The sequence below is a fragment of the Cydia fagiglandana genome, chromosome 1 (genome assembly GCF_963556715.1).
Source record: "Cydia fagiglandana chromosome 1, ilCydFagi1.1, whole genome shotgun sequence".
NCBI lineage: Eukaryota > Metazoa > Arthropoda > Insecta > Lepidoptera > Tortricidae > Cydia > Cydia fagiglandana.
Window position 1 is genome coordinate 14,894,617 of NC_085932.1, and position 17,472 is coordinate 14,912,088.

Sequence of the window (17,472 nt, forward strand, 5' to 3'; positions counted from 1 at the left end):
GCCACCAGTTACTTGGAAACGGTGGCACAACGCACTGACCGATCGTTATGGACGCCACGCTTATCAATCGATTGGTAAAGTAATTAGTTATTATTTGTCGACATATCTATTTTACGATCGATGCGTTTTGAATACGATATTCCTGTTGGACTACATTTGTTAGGATTGTTATTATTTGTATCTCCGTTTTAAAACTCTCGGGTTTTTCGAGCCCGGTTAGTTATAGTTATAAGCAGAGTTCGGACAATTTATCGCAAAAATAAATATTGTATGGAACATGATACACAATTTTGAACTGCAGTTTTTGAGTATAATCTGGAAATTTTATAAAGATACTGTGTACATAATATGAGTTCAATAAATCTTGGCCTATTTTGAGATATAAATGATTTTTGATGGTTTTGCGATGATTTGTCTGATCACTGGTTATAAAGGCGTGCGTGGGGATATAGATCCAACACGTAGAAGCCGCTTTTTTGGCATACAAAACGCCTGCTGGGACCAATTTTAGAGTACATCTATCTATAGATACCCAGGATGAACCTAGTCCCAGCAGGCATTAGAAACTATTGTAGATAATATGGAAAGTGACTGGTCTAAGTTTTAAGTTTAGGTGAAAAAAAAAAGACTGCGCTATTGCTACTACTTTGAATACTCCTACTTACCCAAGATTTTCATTTTAATAACGTAAAAGTCAATTCTCCAATCAGGTTGAATGTCAAATCAGGAGTTAGGTCACGTAGCGTAGCTCGTCCCAGGTTGAGCTAATATTTTTTGTATCAATTTCTAAGGAAAATGTATTAAAATCACAGAGGCCCTAAATGTTTGAAGTTGTAGCATATAATTAAAATTCTTAATAAAATTTACTAGATAATCAAATTGGACCAAAATTGCTTAGTTGTACAAAAGTGAAGGTACAAAGTTTTTTATGTATACCTATTTCAACGTTGGAAGGTTTAGATTGACATTCGTACTTAGATAGCACTGTAATTTGGCCTTTATAATAATAATAGAACTATTTTTCTGAAGAAAAAGTGGTAAAATTGTAGTCGCGTTGTTTACGTGTCATATTGTAAATGACCAAAATAAATCAATATGTGTGTGTGGCATATATCTGTTATATAATTACCCCTGTTTCACATGCTCAAATCCTGACCTGAAGACATTCGACCAACTACGAAGTAAGTATATATATTATAAGAATATAAGTACCTACTCTTATAAATAATAAATTAATTATTCAAACGGTTTAGTTATTTTTTAAGGAAAGGGGTTGGTACATACACAATAAATAACAATTGCATATTCCGATAAAAACGTACAATGATGAACACGTAGGTAAATAAAACGTAGGTACTCGACTACTCGTACCTTAATTACAGATATGATAAATTAACGCGGCTTAATGTGGCTCTATCATGCATTCAGATCTATCTCATTTGATTGTTTAGCCCAGTTTTTGTATTATTTTTAATCTGGGCCAAAAGAGTAAACGGTTACCATGGTGTTACTGTAGCTGATTGCAAGGCGAAAATTTCCAAATACGTAGTTGTGGTTGTGGTTGTAGGCTCAAACCCCAGCTCATATCAATGATGAATATGAACCCCGGGCTCCTTTGATGAAATTGGCAAAGCCCTAAGATGAGGAGGACTCGTCAGAAAGTTAGTCAATTAGAATATTCTGAATTTATTATTTAAATAAATATTATAGGACCAATTTATACAGATCGACCTAGTCCCACAAGTACTTAAGTTCAATAAGGCTTGTGTTGTGGGTACTAGACGACCACTGCTACTATTATTATTGCACTACTACTACTAGAATTATTATATCTATACGTATGTTTATAAATAAATATTTCATAAGAAATAAAAATCATGGCCATAAGCTAATCTTATATAAATATTTAAATAAAAAAAATACTTCATCGTGTTTCTAATGTCACAAATTCCCGTCGTTTTCAACCCTCTTTAAGTGCTCTTTGCAATATTATTTATTCATGAACAATTTGCGATGCAATCAGGTCAGATATGAGGCTCTCACAATGTCGAAATAAGATTCAACTTTGATAAAATGCGATTAACAACTTCACGTTCCGCTCATGCAGACAACAAACGTTTTCGTATGCTCATTTAAATTTTGTAATGTTTATTTTAAAACACATACAATGACTTCAAAACCTTGTGAGTTGTGACGATGAATAATATCTAAAAGTGCAGATAGATAATGTCAACTCACCTGCAGCTACTTTTTATGCTGCCCTCCATATCAATTTTGCTGCCAATTTCAATACACAAACACATAAAATAACAATCACATATTATTTCGATTGAAGAAAAAATTACAGAATTAAATAAAATTTATGAAAATACATTGAGCAAGAACGTAGTAGTGATTATATGCTCTTTGACATTGAGTGAAAATATAACCAAAGAAACCAAATGACAATGTCAGTAACATGACAGCAAATAGGCTGGTGTCCGATATTATAGTTTGTCAAAGGACTGTCTCATTTCTAACAGGCAGAGAGAATCATACTATCTTTGTCTTACACTAGTACTAGCACCCAAAAGAAAAGGATAGTATAATTTTTCTGGTTCGTACTGACTGACAAATTGGTTTGAGTAACAATACACGTAAATCTTATAACCGCGACTTGCTGCCTGGCTACCTCGGAGTAATTAACAAAAAAAGGACATAAAACCTCTACCGAAAAAACTGGCGACTATGTCATTGAACAAGATTTTAAAAAGCACCCTGACGTCCCGCATATATTTCAGTTGTAAGATAAATGGCCGAGCAATGTGACTAAAATTTTTGTAATTATTTTGTGTTGTGTGTTTTTTTTTTTATATTTTATGTAGTCTTTTTGAATAAAAATCTCGTTTGAGATTGTGCGAAATTTTAGTGTTTATATAAACAGTGTTTGTTCAGGCGACATAAGTTACAAAGATTATTCTGTCCTATTTGGATATATTATAAATATTCGTCGTGTAAAGGTAAGCATAGGAATCATACTATAATTAATTTAGATATATTTTTTTTGTATTTGTAAGTTACAAATTTTTATATTATAGACATGATGCCATTCAAAAATATGAAATGTTTGTAAACTAAAATGGTGGCTGCGCTCTAAGACTCGAATAATAGACGTGACTCGGAAAGCGACTAATTTAAAATCGGACTGGGCTGGTCATGCGTGTCTGCCAAATGCCGGACGACTTGTGGGCTAAGTTAACCACAGAGTGGGAGGCCCGCGAGTCTAACCGGGGAGCCGGCAGGCCTCGTCGGCGAAGGCGGGATAATTTGGACTCCTTCTTTAGAGGTTAGCTAGATATAGCATTAAACAGTGACGAGTGGAAGAAGAGGAAGGAGGCCTTTGCCCAGCAGTGGAACACAGTGGGCTCTTAATAATAATAAAATGGTCGAACATAAAGAGGTTTTAAAGGAATTTCGTTTCCCGAACGCTCTCGCTGTGGAATAATCTCCCATGCCGAGGTTTCCTTTAGACACTATCTCTCTTATTCATACAAGTAAACGTTTACTAAAGTTGACAAGCCGATAATAATTGTTTGTCCCTTTCCGACGTATTGGCATGATGGAAAGGGGCAAACGATTATTATCGGCTTGTCAACTTTAGTAAACGTTTATGAATAACGGTATATTTTTATAAGTGCAATATTTCGAAAAAGAATGGTGGACTGTACAGTCGACGTTAGATTTTTCGCCTCTTTGACGTCGACTGTATACGTACAAGTGTTTTACACCAGGTGGAAGACGAGAATAGTTACAGTCTATTTTGATTAGCCACCGATAACTCCAGAGAGAGTTATATCTTTTTAAATTATGTCACTAATTCATGCGAACCAAGTAAGTATAAATGAGTTTTACTTCCGAAATACTGACGTTTATAATCATTTTTACCGTTTAAGTAAAAAATATTTCGTTTCATTAATTTAATAGTTATTTATAATATTTTTACATTTTTAATCATGGCGAAATGCCGGATACCCCTCCATCTGTGCCATCAAAAAATGACAATATGGCGGACGAATGTTGAATGTTTTTCTTCGTAAGTGTGATGAAAAAACATTTTGTGTAACTCCGGGCCTCCGGGAGTACTATTGTAAACTCGAGTCTTTAATTCACTCTATCACGCTATCATAAATCTAAAGACCTAGTTTCCAAAGTTCACACAATGTATTATTATAACTATAGATACAAGTAGACGAATAGTAATAATTATTTTTTCATTGTTTCTATTTCTATGAATATCCTAAATTAAAAAATGCAAATTTAAAAAATAGTCTTATTTAATTAAGATCTAAAGGCAGTGAAGATGTTCTCGAAAATGTTGGAAAACTTATCGGTCGAAACGTCAAGCTCATTTATAACTGATTAATATCTCCTAATCGTTTTGTAAAGAAAAGTGATGACAGATGTTTCCTGGGATCAAATAATGAATAAAGAGGCAAAGCACCCTCTGGCGAGAAGTTGAGTTTAGCTGATACGGAGCGTTTCACTCCTTTAGGGTGCGACCATATAGAGGGGGAAGGTGGTTATAATTGTGAGCGAGTGATAAAAATAAATATTATAGGTAGGTAAATAGGTAGTACAACATTTTTACCAAATGTACTGTGCTTTTTGTGGTACATACTTATAGTAGGTATCGTAGCTATCAATTTAATTCAATAAGGTAAGTTAATCATTTACTGTGATAGCATGGTAGGAAAGAGACGTAAAACAACAACAAATAAATTATACGCCTAAACCATCCTCATGAATCGCTCTATTGATAAGGTCAATGTGGCTGATTCCGTCATAGGGTCTATTCCGTTCACGAGCGTATATTTCTTTGATTTTCAATCGTAGAAATAAAAACCCATTTTCTTTTGAATTTAAAAGCAATCCCTGATTAATTGACGAATTTATCAGTGTTGTTCGTTGTTCGAGAAATACGCTAGTGGACGGAATAGTCCTTACGACGGAATCCAAGGGACCTTAGGTGAAAACCGCATGAAAATCCGTTCGGTCGTTTTTGAGTTTATCATAAACAAACATACAAACACACAGACAAACGCGGCGGGGGACTTTGTTTTATAAGGGTTTGGAAATATTTTACAATAACTAAATTCAAAAAGAATGAATACCATTTCTTCTCTTATTATTAGTTCGGTTACAGAGATAAAGGCGGGATTCCATCAGTGTGCATCGGCACAAGCATATTCAGTACAAAAATGCTTGTGGCGCACAGTGCCGCACACTGGGTGGAATCCAGCCTCCCAGAGTGCCTATGTTCTGACAATTTTGTTTCGAGTCCATGCATGCAGAAATTCTGTAAGAGAGGACAATATGATTTTGACAACGTTTTTTAACAGCTATTTTTTTTCAGCAATAAAAATCTGATGCAATTTTATCAAACTAACTAGATTAAACATTACTAATTATGGTTCCCAAAACTGAGTCATTAGATCTTCACGCGTAAAATGTGTTATAATATTAAACAAAATATTCATCGTAAGTAAAACCTAGCTGTATCCATACTTTTGGTCTGGTGTGTATAATAGGGATGTTGCGGATATTCGCATCCACATCCGCATCCGCGGAATATCCGCATTATTTTCAGCATAAAATCGATGCGGAGCATCCGCATAATGCGGATGTCGACCAAGTTGGTAACAGGAATGTATTAGGCGTAAGTGCTAGGTAATTTAGACATTATATATAACGAAATCGTCTAGATCCCGAAAAGTCGGCCAAGTTACTGTTCATTAAATAAAACGCACCTATATTCTTGCTGAAATACTAAACGTTTCGTTTTTTTAAATAAAAAATGCTAAAAATGTAATATTTAACGTTTTTAAATACCAAATCTTGACATCCGCATCTGCATCCGCATCCGCGGATGTGAGGCTTTAAATATCCGCATCCGCATCCGCAACCGCGGATGTCAAAAAATCTGCATCCACAACATCCCTGGTGTATAATATGTTAAAGCAATCTTAATTTCAAAATATGATTATTTTACTTTGATCTCGCTCCGCTTATGTTCAAGGGTGCAGCTTAACACAGGCGCTTATACAGGGTGATTACCGTACGCTAGTGTCAGCGTTTCTGGCTCATCTCTCGTTAGGGTACGGATGTGGGGTTATAATGACGTATGTCCTAGCGCCGAACGAAGACGTCGCCTGTGCTGGCTTAGATATGATTTTAAACACTTTTCTTATATAAGTATCCTACCTTTAATAATAATAGGTTCATAAGGAACGATGAAGTTAGATAAATTAAGTTTCGTTTGTGTATAACGTGTAATGTGTATTGTTAGTCGGAAATTTGAACTGGTAACCTCAACATTTATGTATTAAAATGTTGCAAAACTTCGTTTGCATTGCATAGCTATAGTTTATAATTTTATCTAATTTTCCAATAATATTTTCCATGATGCCGATTTCCAGGGAGGAAAATGGAGACTACGTTAGGACGGAGAAGCAGTCCCCCTTCCCCCTTCCCCCTTTCCTCTGATTAGGTATTTATTGTTGAAAATCGTCACTCAAGTCAGCCAATTACTCGAGTGTATACCTACCTAAGATACAATACCTAGTTAATAACCTCGTAATTTAAAATTTCATAGTCAAGTAGTTATATATTCTATTCTAAACGATATTCTATTCTATTCTATATTCTTCACTATAATTGGACGTAATAGATATCGTCACAAAACGGAAAATTATACGGTATCTATCCATCAATTTAGATGATATCAATGAGCCTACTACAAAACATTTCAATATTTACTTACGAATTATAATAGTTTTTTGTATAATAGGAACTATTTAAAAAACGTAAATATGCGACAACAATTATGTATCATGCCGAGCTGCCGAGGCGCCTAGCTAGCGACATATATTATTCCACTTATTAAAAAAAAACTTTAATTACGAATAAGTAACTGGAAAACTGTCATATGAGCATTATGACAGTCCTACTGAATTACTTATGCTCTATCGTACTTTTAGAATTTTAGTTTGTCGGCCTAAGTAACTGTAGTTAATAATAATACCCATTGAGTGGTGCTTTTTCGAGTGGCTGCCACGCTGAAGCGGTAAGCCGATTAAAAACCCCGATGAGACTTATATGTCCTTACACACTGCTCAGCAGACACGACAACGTCAGTTTAACATTCTATAAAGTGAAGTTGAATCCTTCAGCCGTCCAGCGGCCCTCCATTCCATTGAATTTTGAGTCAATATATTGATAAATAAAAATTTAAAAATTGCGTTTGTGTTGACAATTTTTGATGTGTTTGCGGCTAGAAGATAAATTAACATAAAATAATATACATATTTCTTCTAGTTAAATAAGGTCTTCCATTCTGTTACAAATAATTTAAATTCATTCATATTTAAGAAGGAGTATAATTACGATTGAGTAACACCAACTCGTGCTTAAATTTGGTATGCATACAATAGTTTACTTTAGTGATCCAAAAAACTCAAGCCTTTGGAGCTCTTTTTTTAGGGCTCGCCTCATCTCTTGACGCCTAAAAGGCTAAAAGCCTATTTAGCTCTTAAGCCCCTAAAAAAAGCCTATTTAGCTCTTTAGCCTCCGAGCCTAGTTCTATTTAAGATCCTAGACTCTTGGGGCTAATAACCTTATTAAGCCCCAAGAGTCTAGGCTCTTAAATAGAACTAGGCTCGGGGGCTAAAGAGCTAAATAGGCTTTTAGCCTTTAAGGCGTCAAGAAATGAGGCGAGTCTTAAAAAAAGAGCTAAAAGGCTCGAGTCCTTTGGATCACTAGTTTACTGTTTTAGATATTCTTTTTCTATTTTACAACGTAGAATCTGGATAAAAATGATGGCAGAGAAACATATCTTTAGAATCTTTAAGTATACGGTTAAAGATTCATTATTCTCATAAGAATTATTAAATTATAAGTATCCATTTAAGACCTAAGGCTTCCGAAAATTTTTATTTCTAGTCACTGGTTGCCTTAAAGTTGACTAATACATCTAATAATGCCTCGTGGCGTTAAATGCCGCTATACTTAGTTCGTTATCGTTTTAAAAATTATAGTTAGTAAATTAACAGAAATATATCCTCTTGGATGGGATTAACAACAGCGTGCAACAATGTTGCATAAGTTTTATAAAATTAATTCCCGTATGTCTCATCCATAAGGCAATGTGAGCTTCTAGCGAGGAAATGCCTTGTTTTCTATATCGCAAAATTTGCCAGTCTGCCGTATGGAGTAAGACTCGCGAATTAATTCTGTAAGCTTCTTAGATTTAGGGGCTCATTTGTTAATAATTAGATAGGTATGTCAAGAAATGGTGTATTCAATCTTAAGAAATTTACAAATCGGTACTTAGTTACCTTTTTTGCCGAATTAAACCGAAAGTGACAGAATAAAATTATGACATGTACGGTATGAAAAATTCATTCCAGTAGATCAACTAGTTTGCCACATTTCTTTGCAGGCATTTTTGGGACTTATCCTTTATGGGTTACATACTTATCATGTTACAAATTATAAGTAATCTGTTGCTGCTGTATTTCCCCTAGTTTACGAAACTGAATAGCAGCAAAAAAAGGTCTGTGAAATATTCCTAATAAGTTTTAATAATTATAAAAAAAGTAGCGCTATGATCAACAATAACGAAGCACGCGGCACACAAGGCACTTTGCGAAAACTAGTTTTGAATGAAAAATCCCAGTTGAAACTAGTTTTCACGGAAGCCACGGAAAACTAGTTTTAACTATAAGACGCGTTTTCACAAAAAGAAAAACTGTAAGTTACTCTCTGATAAAGGTTATTAAAGTAAAAATATAATTATTTATGACATTGGTTCGCAAATCTGCAATAGTTTGTTGCAAACTACTCCAGATCTCGCTTCCCTTATTTTTTACAAGTACCTACTGCAATAATCATATTTTTCTTTTATTGCAGGTCTACACTAATCGACAAACTGGAGCATATAAGTAAGTGTTTAATATTTTAAAAACTCTATTTTTTGTGTTTCGAGATCTTTGATAATTTTCGCTGTCAAATTTCTCGCAGTATTACCGAAACAAAGGTCTTGTTACTTCAAAACACATAAAGACATTAGACACATTATAACAATCACTTCTCTTTAGGATTTTCTTTAGAAATATAATATATATGTTTAAAGCAAACTAAAATGTAGAGTACCTATTCTTTCACTTGAAAGAAATGCATTCAAACGGTTGTGATTTCAAAAGCATAAAGTGTTTACTCAAAATCCCTAAAAAATAATAGAAATCCCGGCATAGCATGATATATAAATAATAATTTTCAGTTTAAGTCTCGTTCTTTTATCGCGTAATTTAAACAATCGTGTATAAGTATTCGCTTTTTTGAATTAAGTTAAAGTTTTTCAAGCAAGCTTTCAAACTACATTGAAAACGTTCCATCAACGAACAAATTTGACTCGACATAAAACCTCAAAAGTTCTCCGAATAATGTTGGCCCACAAATATTGATTCATGACCAAAGTTAGGATGCACCCCGTATTGCACAAGACAATGGTTTGTTCAGATGAACAGTTCATTTATTCAACTGTAGACGCAGACTTCACTGGAAAGTCATTGTTGGTTTGCTCCGTTGTTTGCAATTGCATACAGTTGTATTGAAATTTTCAAGGGTCGACGCAGGGCTTTCTTGAATGTTAATCGATTTGGGAAAAACTGTTGTACTGTCTTAATTCTGCCATTTTCATTACATCATACTCTGTTTTCATGATATGCGCGTCTTAATGATAGTTATAGAAACAATCCGTATACGGTACGGAAAAAACAAAAGGAGTACGTACAGTATGATACCTTGGTACCGACTTCGAATATACATAAACTAGCTTTTGCTCGCGACTTCGTCAATTAGTGACAGCAGCTAAAGTAGGTATAGCGCCTGGATAATGCCAATAGCAATCATTGAATTCGCGCATTGCTTACTTCAATTATTAAAGAAATTCATTAACTCTTCCAATTCCACCCCCCTATAAAATGTTTGTTTAAATGTTTATTTCATGTACCTGCTAAATTAAGAAGTGCCAGACAAAATACAGCTACTAATATTCCAAATTTCAGTAAAATATATTTTGAACGGATTGATAATATTGATATAATGAAACTATAACGATTATTTAATCCTAAAACCCAAAAAAATACGAACACAAACTTACTGTACTCATTCTTTTCTGTGTGCCATGAAAGAAAGTTTGAAACAACTCACAGCTACCCTTAGCGATTCTCACTTTTGGAACACCTGATTTTCTTACCTTTGCCACCCGTACAGAGCGAAATATATTTTTAACGAAATGTAATTTTGCTTGCAACTTTTCACTTACGTAGCGTAGAAGTTTACCGTCCCGGCTAAGTTTAGATTATTTTGAAAAGTTTTTTGGACTTCTTCCATATACCAAGATGTGATTCGCATTCATTTATATGTAAGTACTTATGGCTTAGGATGACTCTTTTTTAAGAAAGTAATGTAATCTAAAGTGAATAGGTACTAACTATTTAATTAAATTATGATTTTTAACTAGGAATTAATTATTATGTTATTTGTATTCATTATTACCTTTAAGGTAAAAAAAGAAACATATACCTATACATTATTATGTATAGGGTGTAGAATTAACTTCATAAAAATGGTTCTAAAGCTTGAAACAAAATACAGTTACTGAGAACCTTGAGTGACCACATAAAAATATGAATGACTGAATTCATATGAGAGGCAGGTTGCTACAGTGAGACCTAAGCCAATTCAAACGCACATTTGGATATCTAAATAATGTCAACTTCTTACCTACCTAGAATCTTTCTAGTAAGTACAAATAAGATAGGTAGTGTTAGATATTTTGGCGGCTTTTGTTGTGTAACCTATTATTGCAGGTGATTGTACATGTATTAGCGCGAACTAGACGTACGGACGAATGGCAACAAAAAGATATAGTTTTGATGTCAAGAAGCAAAGTTGTTGTTTATGTATGTATGTATGTATGTATAAACTCTTTATTGTACAAAACACAAATTTATGGCACAGGATAGGCAGTACAAAGGCGAACTTATCCCTTTAAGGGATTTCTTCCAGTTAACCTTTGAGTAGATGAGAACCCCTTAAGCATAAGCAATATAAATGAATTGATACCCGAACAAGCGATGGATTGCTAAATTGAACCACGAGCGTAGAGAGTGGTTCCAAAAATGGAATCTTGAGTGTTGCGTGTTGACAATTTATACACAATACACAGAATAATACAAGTATCAAATTATTTTAAAGTAGGTACATTTTCCTTTAGAAGTTCGTTTGGTTAAAATTCAAAGAAAAGCAATTTGTACACAATTCTCGCAGGGCAATGCTGTCTGATCCTTATTCATCAGGCTGATGTAAATTACGCGCCGTCTGGATTGATTGCCTTAGCAGTTATTACACCGGATTTAGTGCTACAGCTAAAAACAGAACGATGGAATAACTAAACTATCGTGAGTCATTAAGAAGGATGCCAAAAGTATTAAAAAAAGAAACTTAATTTCCTCCTGCTTCAATATTTAATGACATTGTACCAGTACCTAGAATTCATTACTACAGGAATCATTATTGCAAAATACCTCAAAATCAACGTAAACAACCTAAACTTAGTTTGGAACTATATTTTTTTTTTATTTAAAATTATTTAGTGTTATGTTGCTAAAATTTTTGATCACAACAATAATTATAACAAGCGTAATTAATACAAATAGACCTAGCCCCAAACAAAGAAAAACTTGTACTTGGGGCACTAGGCGACGGTATGCATACTTGATATGCTTATATAGATAGATACAAACACAACATCCACAACTCAGAAACAAATACTCTTGATACTTACTTATAGGTACCTAGCCTAATTCTGCCAACAAACTGTTATATAGTTTGGTGGAGAATGTACTCATTTTAAAGTATGCTGTTTTCAAGAATATATGTTTTATTAATTTATTTATTAAAAATACATAGTATACCTACTTTATAATATTAGAAAACGTATTATGATCTAAAATAAAATTTGTAACCAAATAAAAGTTCCATTACTATAGTATCTGTTTGCATAAAAACAAAGAAGGCCAAATGTTACTTTTGTAAAAAGAAAAAAATAATCAGAAAGATCGACCATTAAAATACTTATTATTGTACCTACAGGAAACCGTACAAGAGAACTCAGTGAAGCCCCATAGCGCAGGCTTTGAAAAGAGTTGCAAAACTGTCGTAACCTGTAATTATCTGGTTACCTAATAAGGCATTTATAACGAATAACTTTTAATTATATAAATAAATATAAAGCACAACAAAAACAAACGGTTTCGAATACATAACAATTTAAAAATTCGAGTTTTATACAAGAAAAAAAACACGGGATAAGATGAACATGTATGTGTAATTTTATATCAAAAATAACCTTAAGTCAACTGTAATTAATAATTATGCAGGCATTACATCTACATGCCCCAGTAAACTAAGATTTACATAAAAAAAAATTTAGATAAATCATTTTTCTCCCTTTTCATAATTTTTCACACGAGTCTCTCGAGTTTTTAACATTATAAAACCTGTCTACTGCCGATCATCTATAACATAGCAAGACATACTCGTAACTTCAAAAGCGGGATAGTAAAAATTGCAAACTCGAACCATCTTCTATTGAAGCAACAGTGAGCAAGATGCGTTGATTATATCTATTGCCAAAGTATGAAATGGCTTGATAGATATTAGCTATTTTCAATTGATTTTGAAGCTACATGCACATTGTGCTTTAAACATTTAAACAAGTTTTTTTATCAATAGATTTCCAAAAGAAAAATCACTCGATCCCAGCATAAACGTCTGTCTGGCGGACTGAACAAGCCATCAATTTCAATAAAATAACTGGGCGAGACAAAAAAACAGTAATCAATCATTTGGATGGCGCGTCAATTTGGTTGAGGGAAGAGTGAGTGCGGATTTCTGAAATACTTACTAGAGTATACGGTTTTATTAAGAATACAATGCTTTTATCTATGTCAGACAAACTCGAAACAGTGAGTTGCCTTAAAAGCGCAAATTGACTGCGATATATACTTTTTGTATCATTTTAATTGTATCATAATAACAGGCCATTCAAATACCTTTCAATATCGATAAATTAGAAATACCGATAGCCGGGCCATGTTCTATGGGCGGTCGAGCAGAATGCCGTAGCAGTGGCAACGACAATCAATACAATATGCCTCATAGATATAGCAACGACGAACTATACGTAGTAGACGACAAGGAGCCACAAATATTTACAACTCTTCCATGCGAAAGATGAAATTACCGGCTAAAGTAATATTGCAAAGCAACTAGACCAATTATCTTCTCGTTGTCCCGGCATTTTGCCACGGCTCATGGGAGCCTGGGGTCCGCTTGGAAACTAATTCCAAGAATTGGTGTAGGTACTAGTTTTTACGAAAACGACTGCCATCTGACCTTCCAACCCAGAGGGTAAACTAGGCCTTATTGAGATTAGTTCGGTTTCCTCACGATGTTTTCCTTCACCGAAAAGCCAATCAAGCCGAAAGACCAATACAAAGGAAAAGCGTATGCACCAAGGTCTCGGCTCCATCCTCGTTGCGCATCGTAACGCGGAAAGGCCACGGAGATAATTTGATGCTTTAGTATCGGTTCTCTTTCCTCGTCATGTCGGTTATTAACATGAGAGGGGAGTTAGTTATGTTACGAGTAATGTTAGAAGGGGATACATGCATAACTTCTGAAAGGAAAACTTTTGATCGGGGTTATTGAAGGTACAGTCACCACACGCGATTGTTATGCCATTTAGGGTTCTTGCTAAATTGGAAATTCTATAGCGGTAGTATTGAACAGCCAATTTCGGCTGAGCGTGATGGCACAATAATAGGTAGGTACATTAAATACACTCGATAGGTACATATTTACTATTTAAGAGTTTTGGTTTAGATTAACCATACCTAACTTTGAAGTTAAAATACAACTGCCTGCTCCAATTTCATTATAGGATGAAGTGCAACTCTGAAATAGGTAGCAGCGCTATTTAACAAACAATAAATGAACAAAAGGCCTAAATATTTGCCCTGGCAACGCTCCCGTATTGTCCAATCGTAAATATCACAGATAAAGCCTTCCACTGGGGATTTATTTCATAGATAAGCATTTTTTTGTTTGTACTAACTTATTTTTACAAGTGCCTTTCAGAAAATAATTTTGTACACCTGTCTTTCCAGTTAAACGACCCCTTGAGACGTATTCTGATTGTAATAAAAAGGTTATGGATTTATTATGGGTATGATCTGTTCGTGTCAGAGGTGACATTCTTCGAGCAACACCGGCTTCCGACATGTCGGAAGGGAGGGGCCCAAGCGATATCTCGCCGTACAAATCTTTCTGCCATTTTTTGCGGGGGGAAAGGTGCACACAGTCGCATTTCTCACACACTTACATACAAAATCCAATCTGTAATGACGACACAAATACATAGAAAATGACACACGTCAAAGACAAATCTTGCAAACCTCGATCTCTTTTTGTGTACGGACGAGTGACTAGTGTCACAACACGCACACTAACACATTTTCGTTGAAGTATGTCATTGTATTCTGAGAGATGAGAAGTCGGATTTGTCGCTCGACCGATCCGCAATTTGTACTGAGCGAGCAAAATCGATAAATCCAACAATTACTTGAGACTAAAATATAATAATTGTATTTAAATGTAATTTAACGTATGATATGTAAAAAAAAATATTACATGTGAAATGTAACACTTTCTTTTTGTAAATTTGATGTCCCCGACCTCTTTTTATAACAAAAAACTGAGCAAACAGGCATTTTTGTGCAGCAGTGTTCACGCGCGCGTCTGTACTCGGTCTAGTGAAAAATCCAAGTGCAACTAGTTTTATTACCCGCGCTAGATTAAATTGACGCGCTAATCTTGTACCTCGGCAGAGGGGAAATAGTGCGAATGCCGCCTCCCTTCCGTGTTGCTCGAAGGTGACATTGCTATACTTAACCAGAAACCTGTTAATTATTACAATCAGAATACGCCACCTGGTATAAGTTTCAAGTAGAATGCTTGCTTGCTTTAAGTAAATAATAATAAAATTAGTTAGGCAGGGCAGCTTGTGGCGAGCTGTTGGGGAGTAACGACCCCACGGACCCGAGTGCTCCCGAGAGTCGGTCACGGTCTCCGTCTCCGGCGTGTCTTCGTCGGTCGGAGTGGACCCCAAGGGGACCCGCAGGACTCTCACCTCTGGCTTGCCTTCATTGGCCGTCCAGAGAGGAGTCGCTAGAGCTATATGCTCCAGGGGTGGAAGTGAAAGATGCATAAGACGCGAGTTGGCACAGTGGCTGGTAACAGCCACTGGGTAGAAAGCGGCGCACACCTCTCGACACCCCTGAGCCGCTCACACCGATGTTGCTCCTGGTCGTCTTTACGACGGCAGTTTCAGGGGCCCATCTAGTCAGCGGCGAGTCACCACCTGCCTTGATGACGGTGTTATCATTGTTATGGCAGGTGTCCGGACCTCTTTGCAATTAGGGCTTGCATTCCGGAATTCCGGAATTTCGAAATACCGGAATCTCGGACATATTTTCCGATATTACAATTCCGGAATTGATACCACTGAATATCGAAAATTCCGGAATTGGATTAAAGTACTTTTTTTTGGTTTTAATACGTTTATTATCGAAAATTGTTAAGAAACGAATAAAAAGCAACTAATACTGTTGTTTTTTGTCGTTATTACGTGCCTCTTAGTCATTTAGTGAACTATATATATATATATATATACATATATATATATATATATATATATATATATATATATATATATATATATATATATATATATAGTAACAGCACCAGTCATGGGACATTTAAGAGGAAATTTGGAGTATTTATGATATTTCCCGTATACATGTAAATGGTCTACCGCTTAGCGTGTTAAAAGATGAAAGTCCTATCCGTCTTTCATGTTTTAGGCGTGTTGTATGAAAGATACAGCAATTAGTTTCCACATATTTAACAAATTAAAACTATGCTTTTTTTCTCCAGTCATGGACACCAAAGCTCCAGTAATGGGCCCCCGGTAATGGACGTGGATCCAGTAATGGGCCCCCTATAATGGACATTGCTCTATCAGTATAAAATATTGAAATGGGGAATAAGTTACGACAAAAAAATCAATTTTTGGTATAAGCTTTTATCGCTGAATGTATTTTTCTTTCCACAGCCAATTATTATTGTATTAGATCCACCGAGACAATTCTAATATACCCAAACACAATTAGTTAGGGTTTATTGCAATAAAGTTCCCATGGCCACCTCCTGTCTCCATCATCAGATTAGGTCCATGTTATCATAATATTGCATTATCATCCGATTTGCATACTTAATTACGTACTTACACAAAATTTCAACTGAATCGGAAATCGAAAAGTGGCTCAAATTCAGCTACCAAGATTGGACCCACACTAACTAACAGGGCAAGAAGTCCGAGAATACCTCCTGATTGACATATTTCGTAACTACATTTTACTTCTGTATTGTTTAAACATGAAATTATGGCATGGCAAGCATCATTCTGTCAAATGTCCCATCATAGGAGGTACGCAGTTTTACAGCTCCTTTAATGGGATTGGGCCAAATACCACTATTTTTTTACATCTGTGAAGTCAGAACATAGTGTGTTGTATACCTTATCTCATGGTAAATTCAATTAACAAAATACATTCTAGTTTTCATCAAGTATTAATTAATTGAAATTTAATAAATTAACTCACCTCTCTTAGCGAAGTTGTTAAGAATTCGTAGTGGTATTTTTTTTTCAGTGACACGACAACTTTTGGGTTGACGCCAATTTCTTAAAAAGCAACCAAATTTAATGAAACTTCAAACTGAAACAGCTCTAGGACTCTTATTTATGATAATATACAGCCAGTGTTTATAAACTACTTTTATATACTTATTTTAGAGGAATTATGTTTTTTTGTCCCATTACTAGTTCCACGCCCATTATAGGGTATACTACTATATATATTTTAGTTTTCCGTTTGCAGTGGGACAATATTATGGGCTCATAATAATAATAAAGCAAAGCGATTTACTTGCTTAGAATTGTCAGACTAATCTGAATCCTACATAAGTGAATTTTTAGAATTGAAATTTAATAATATTTGGACTTTTCACCTTAGATTCAGTGAGAAAGAGGTTTTCTCTATCAACGATTTCGGACCCTGTAGAAGGACCATAATATATGATATTCTGAATCATAATTAGGAACTAGGAAGGAAAAAAGCCAAACTTAGACCTTCAACTTCTTAAACAACACCACTACCTATTAGGTTAGGAAGAGTAAGAACTGTTAAATTTAACTATTTTATAATTTATAAAATTATGCATGAAATGGTTTGCTAGCAACTATAG

The 17,472-nt window shown here is 34.9% G+C and overlaps 1 protein-coding gene across 7 annotated transcripts in view; it reads left to right on the plus strand.

The window, feature by feature from the left end:
* LOC134665706 (CUGBP Elav-like family member 1) overlaps nucleotides 1–17,472 on the plus strand; it is a 385,067-nt gene that overhangs the window by 12,959 nt on the left and 354,636 nt on the right. For 5 of the 7 annotated variants that reach the window (XM_063522758.1, XM_063522669.1, XM_063522678.1 and 2 more), the window contains exon 2: nucleotides 8,947–8,978. In XM_063522758.1, coding sequence (XP_063378828.1) covers nucleotides 8,947–8,978 — 32 coding nt within the window. Of the gene's footprint in view, nucleotides 1–2,783; nucleotides 3,000–8,946; nucleotides 8,979–17,472 lie in introns of those variants that run through there. The other 2 variants (XM_063522715.1, XM_063522742.1) reach the window with 1 other exon arrangement.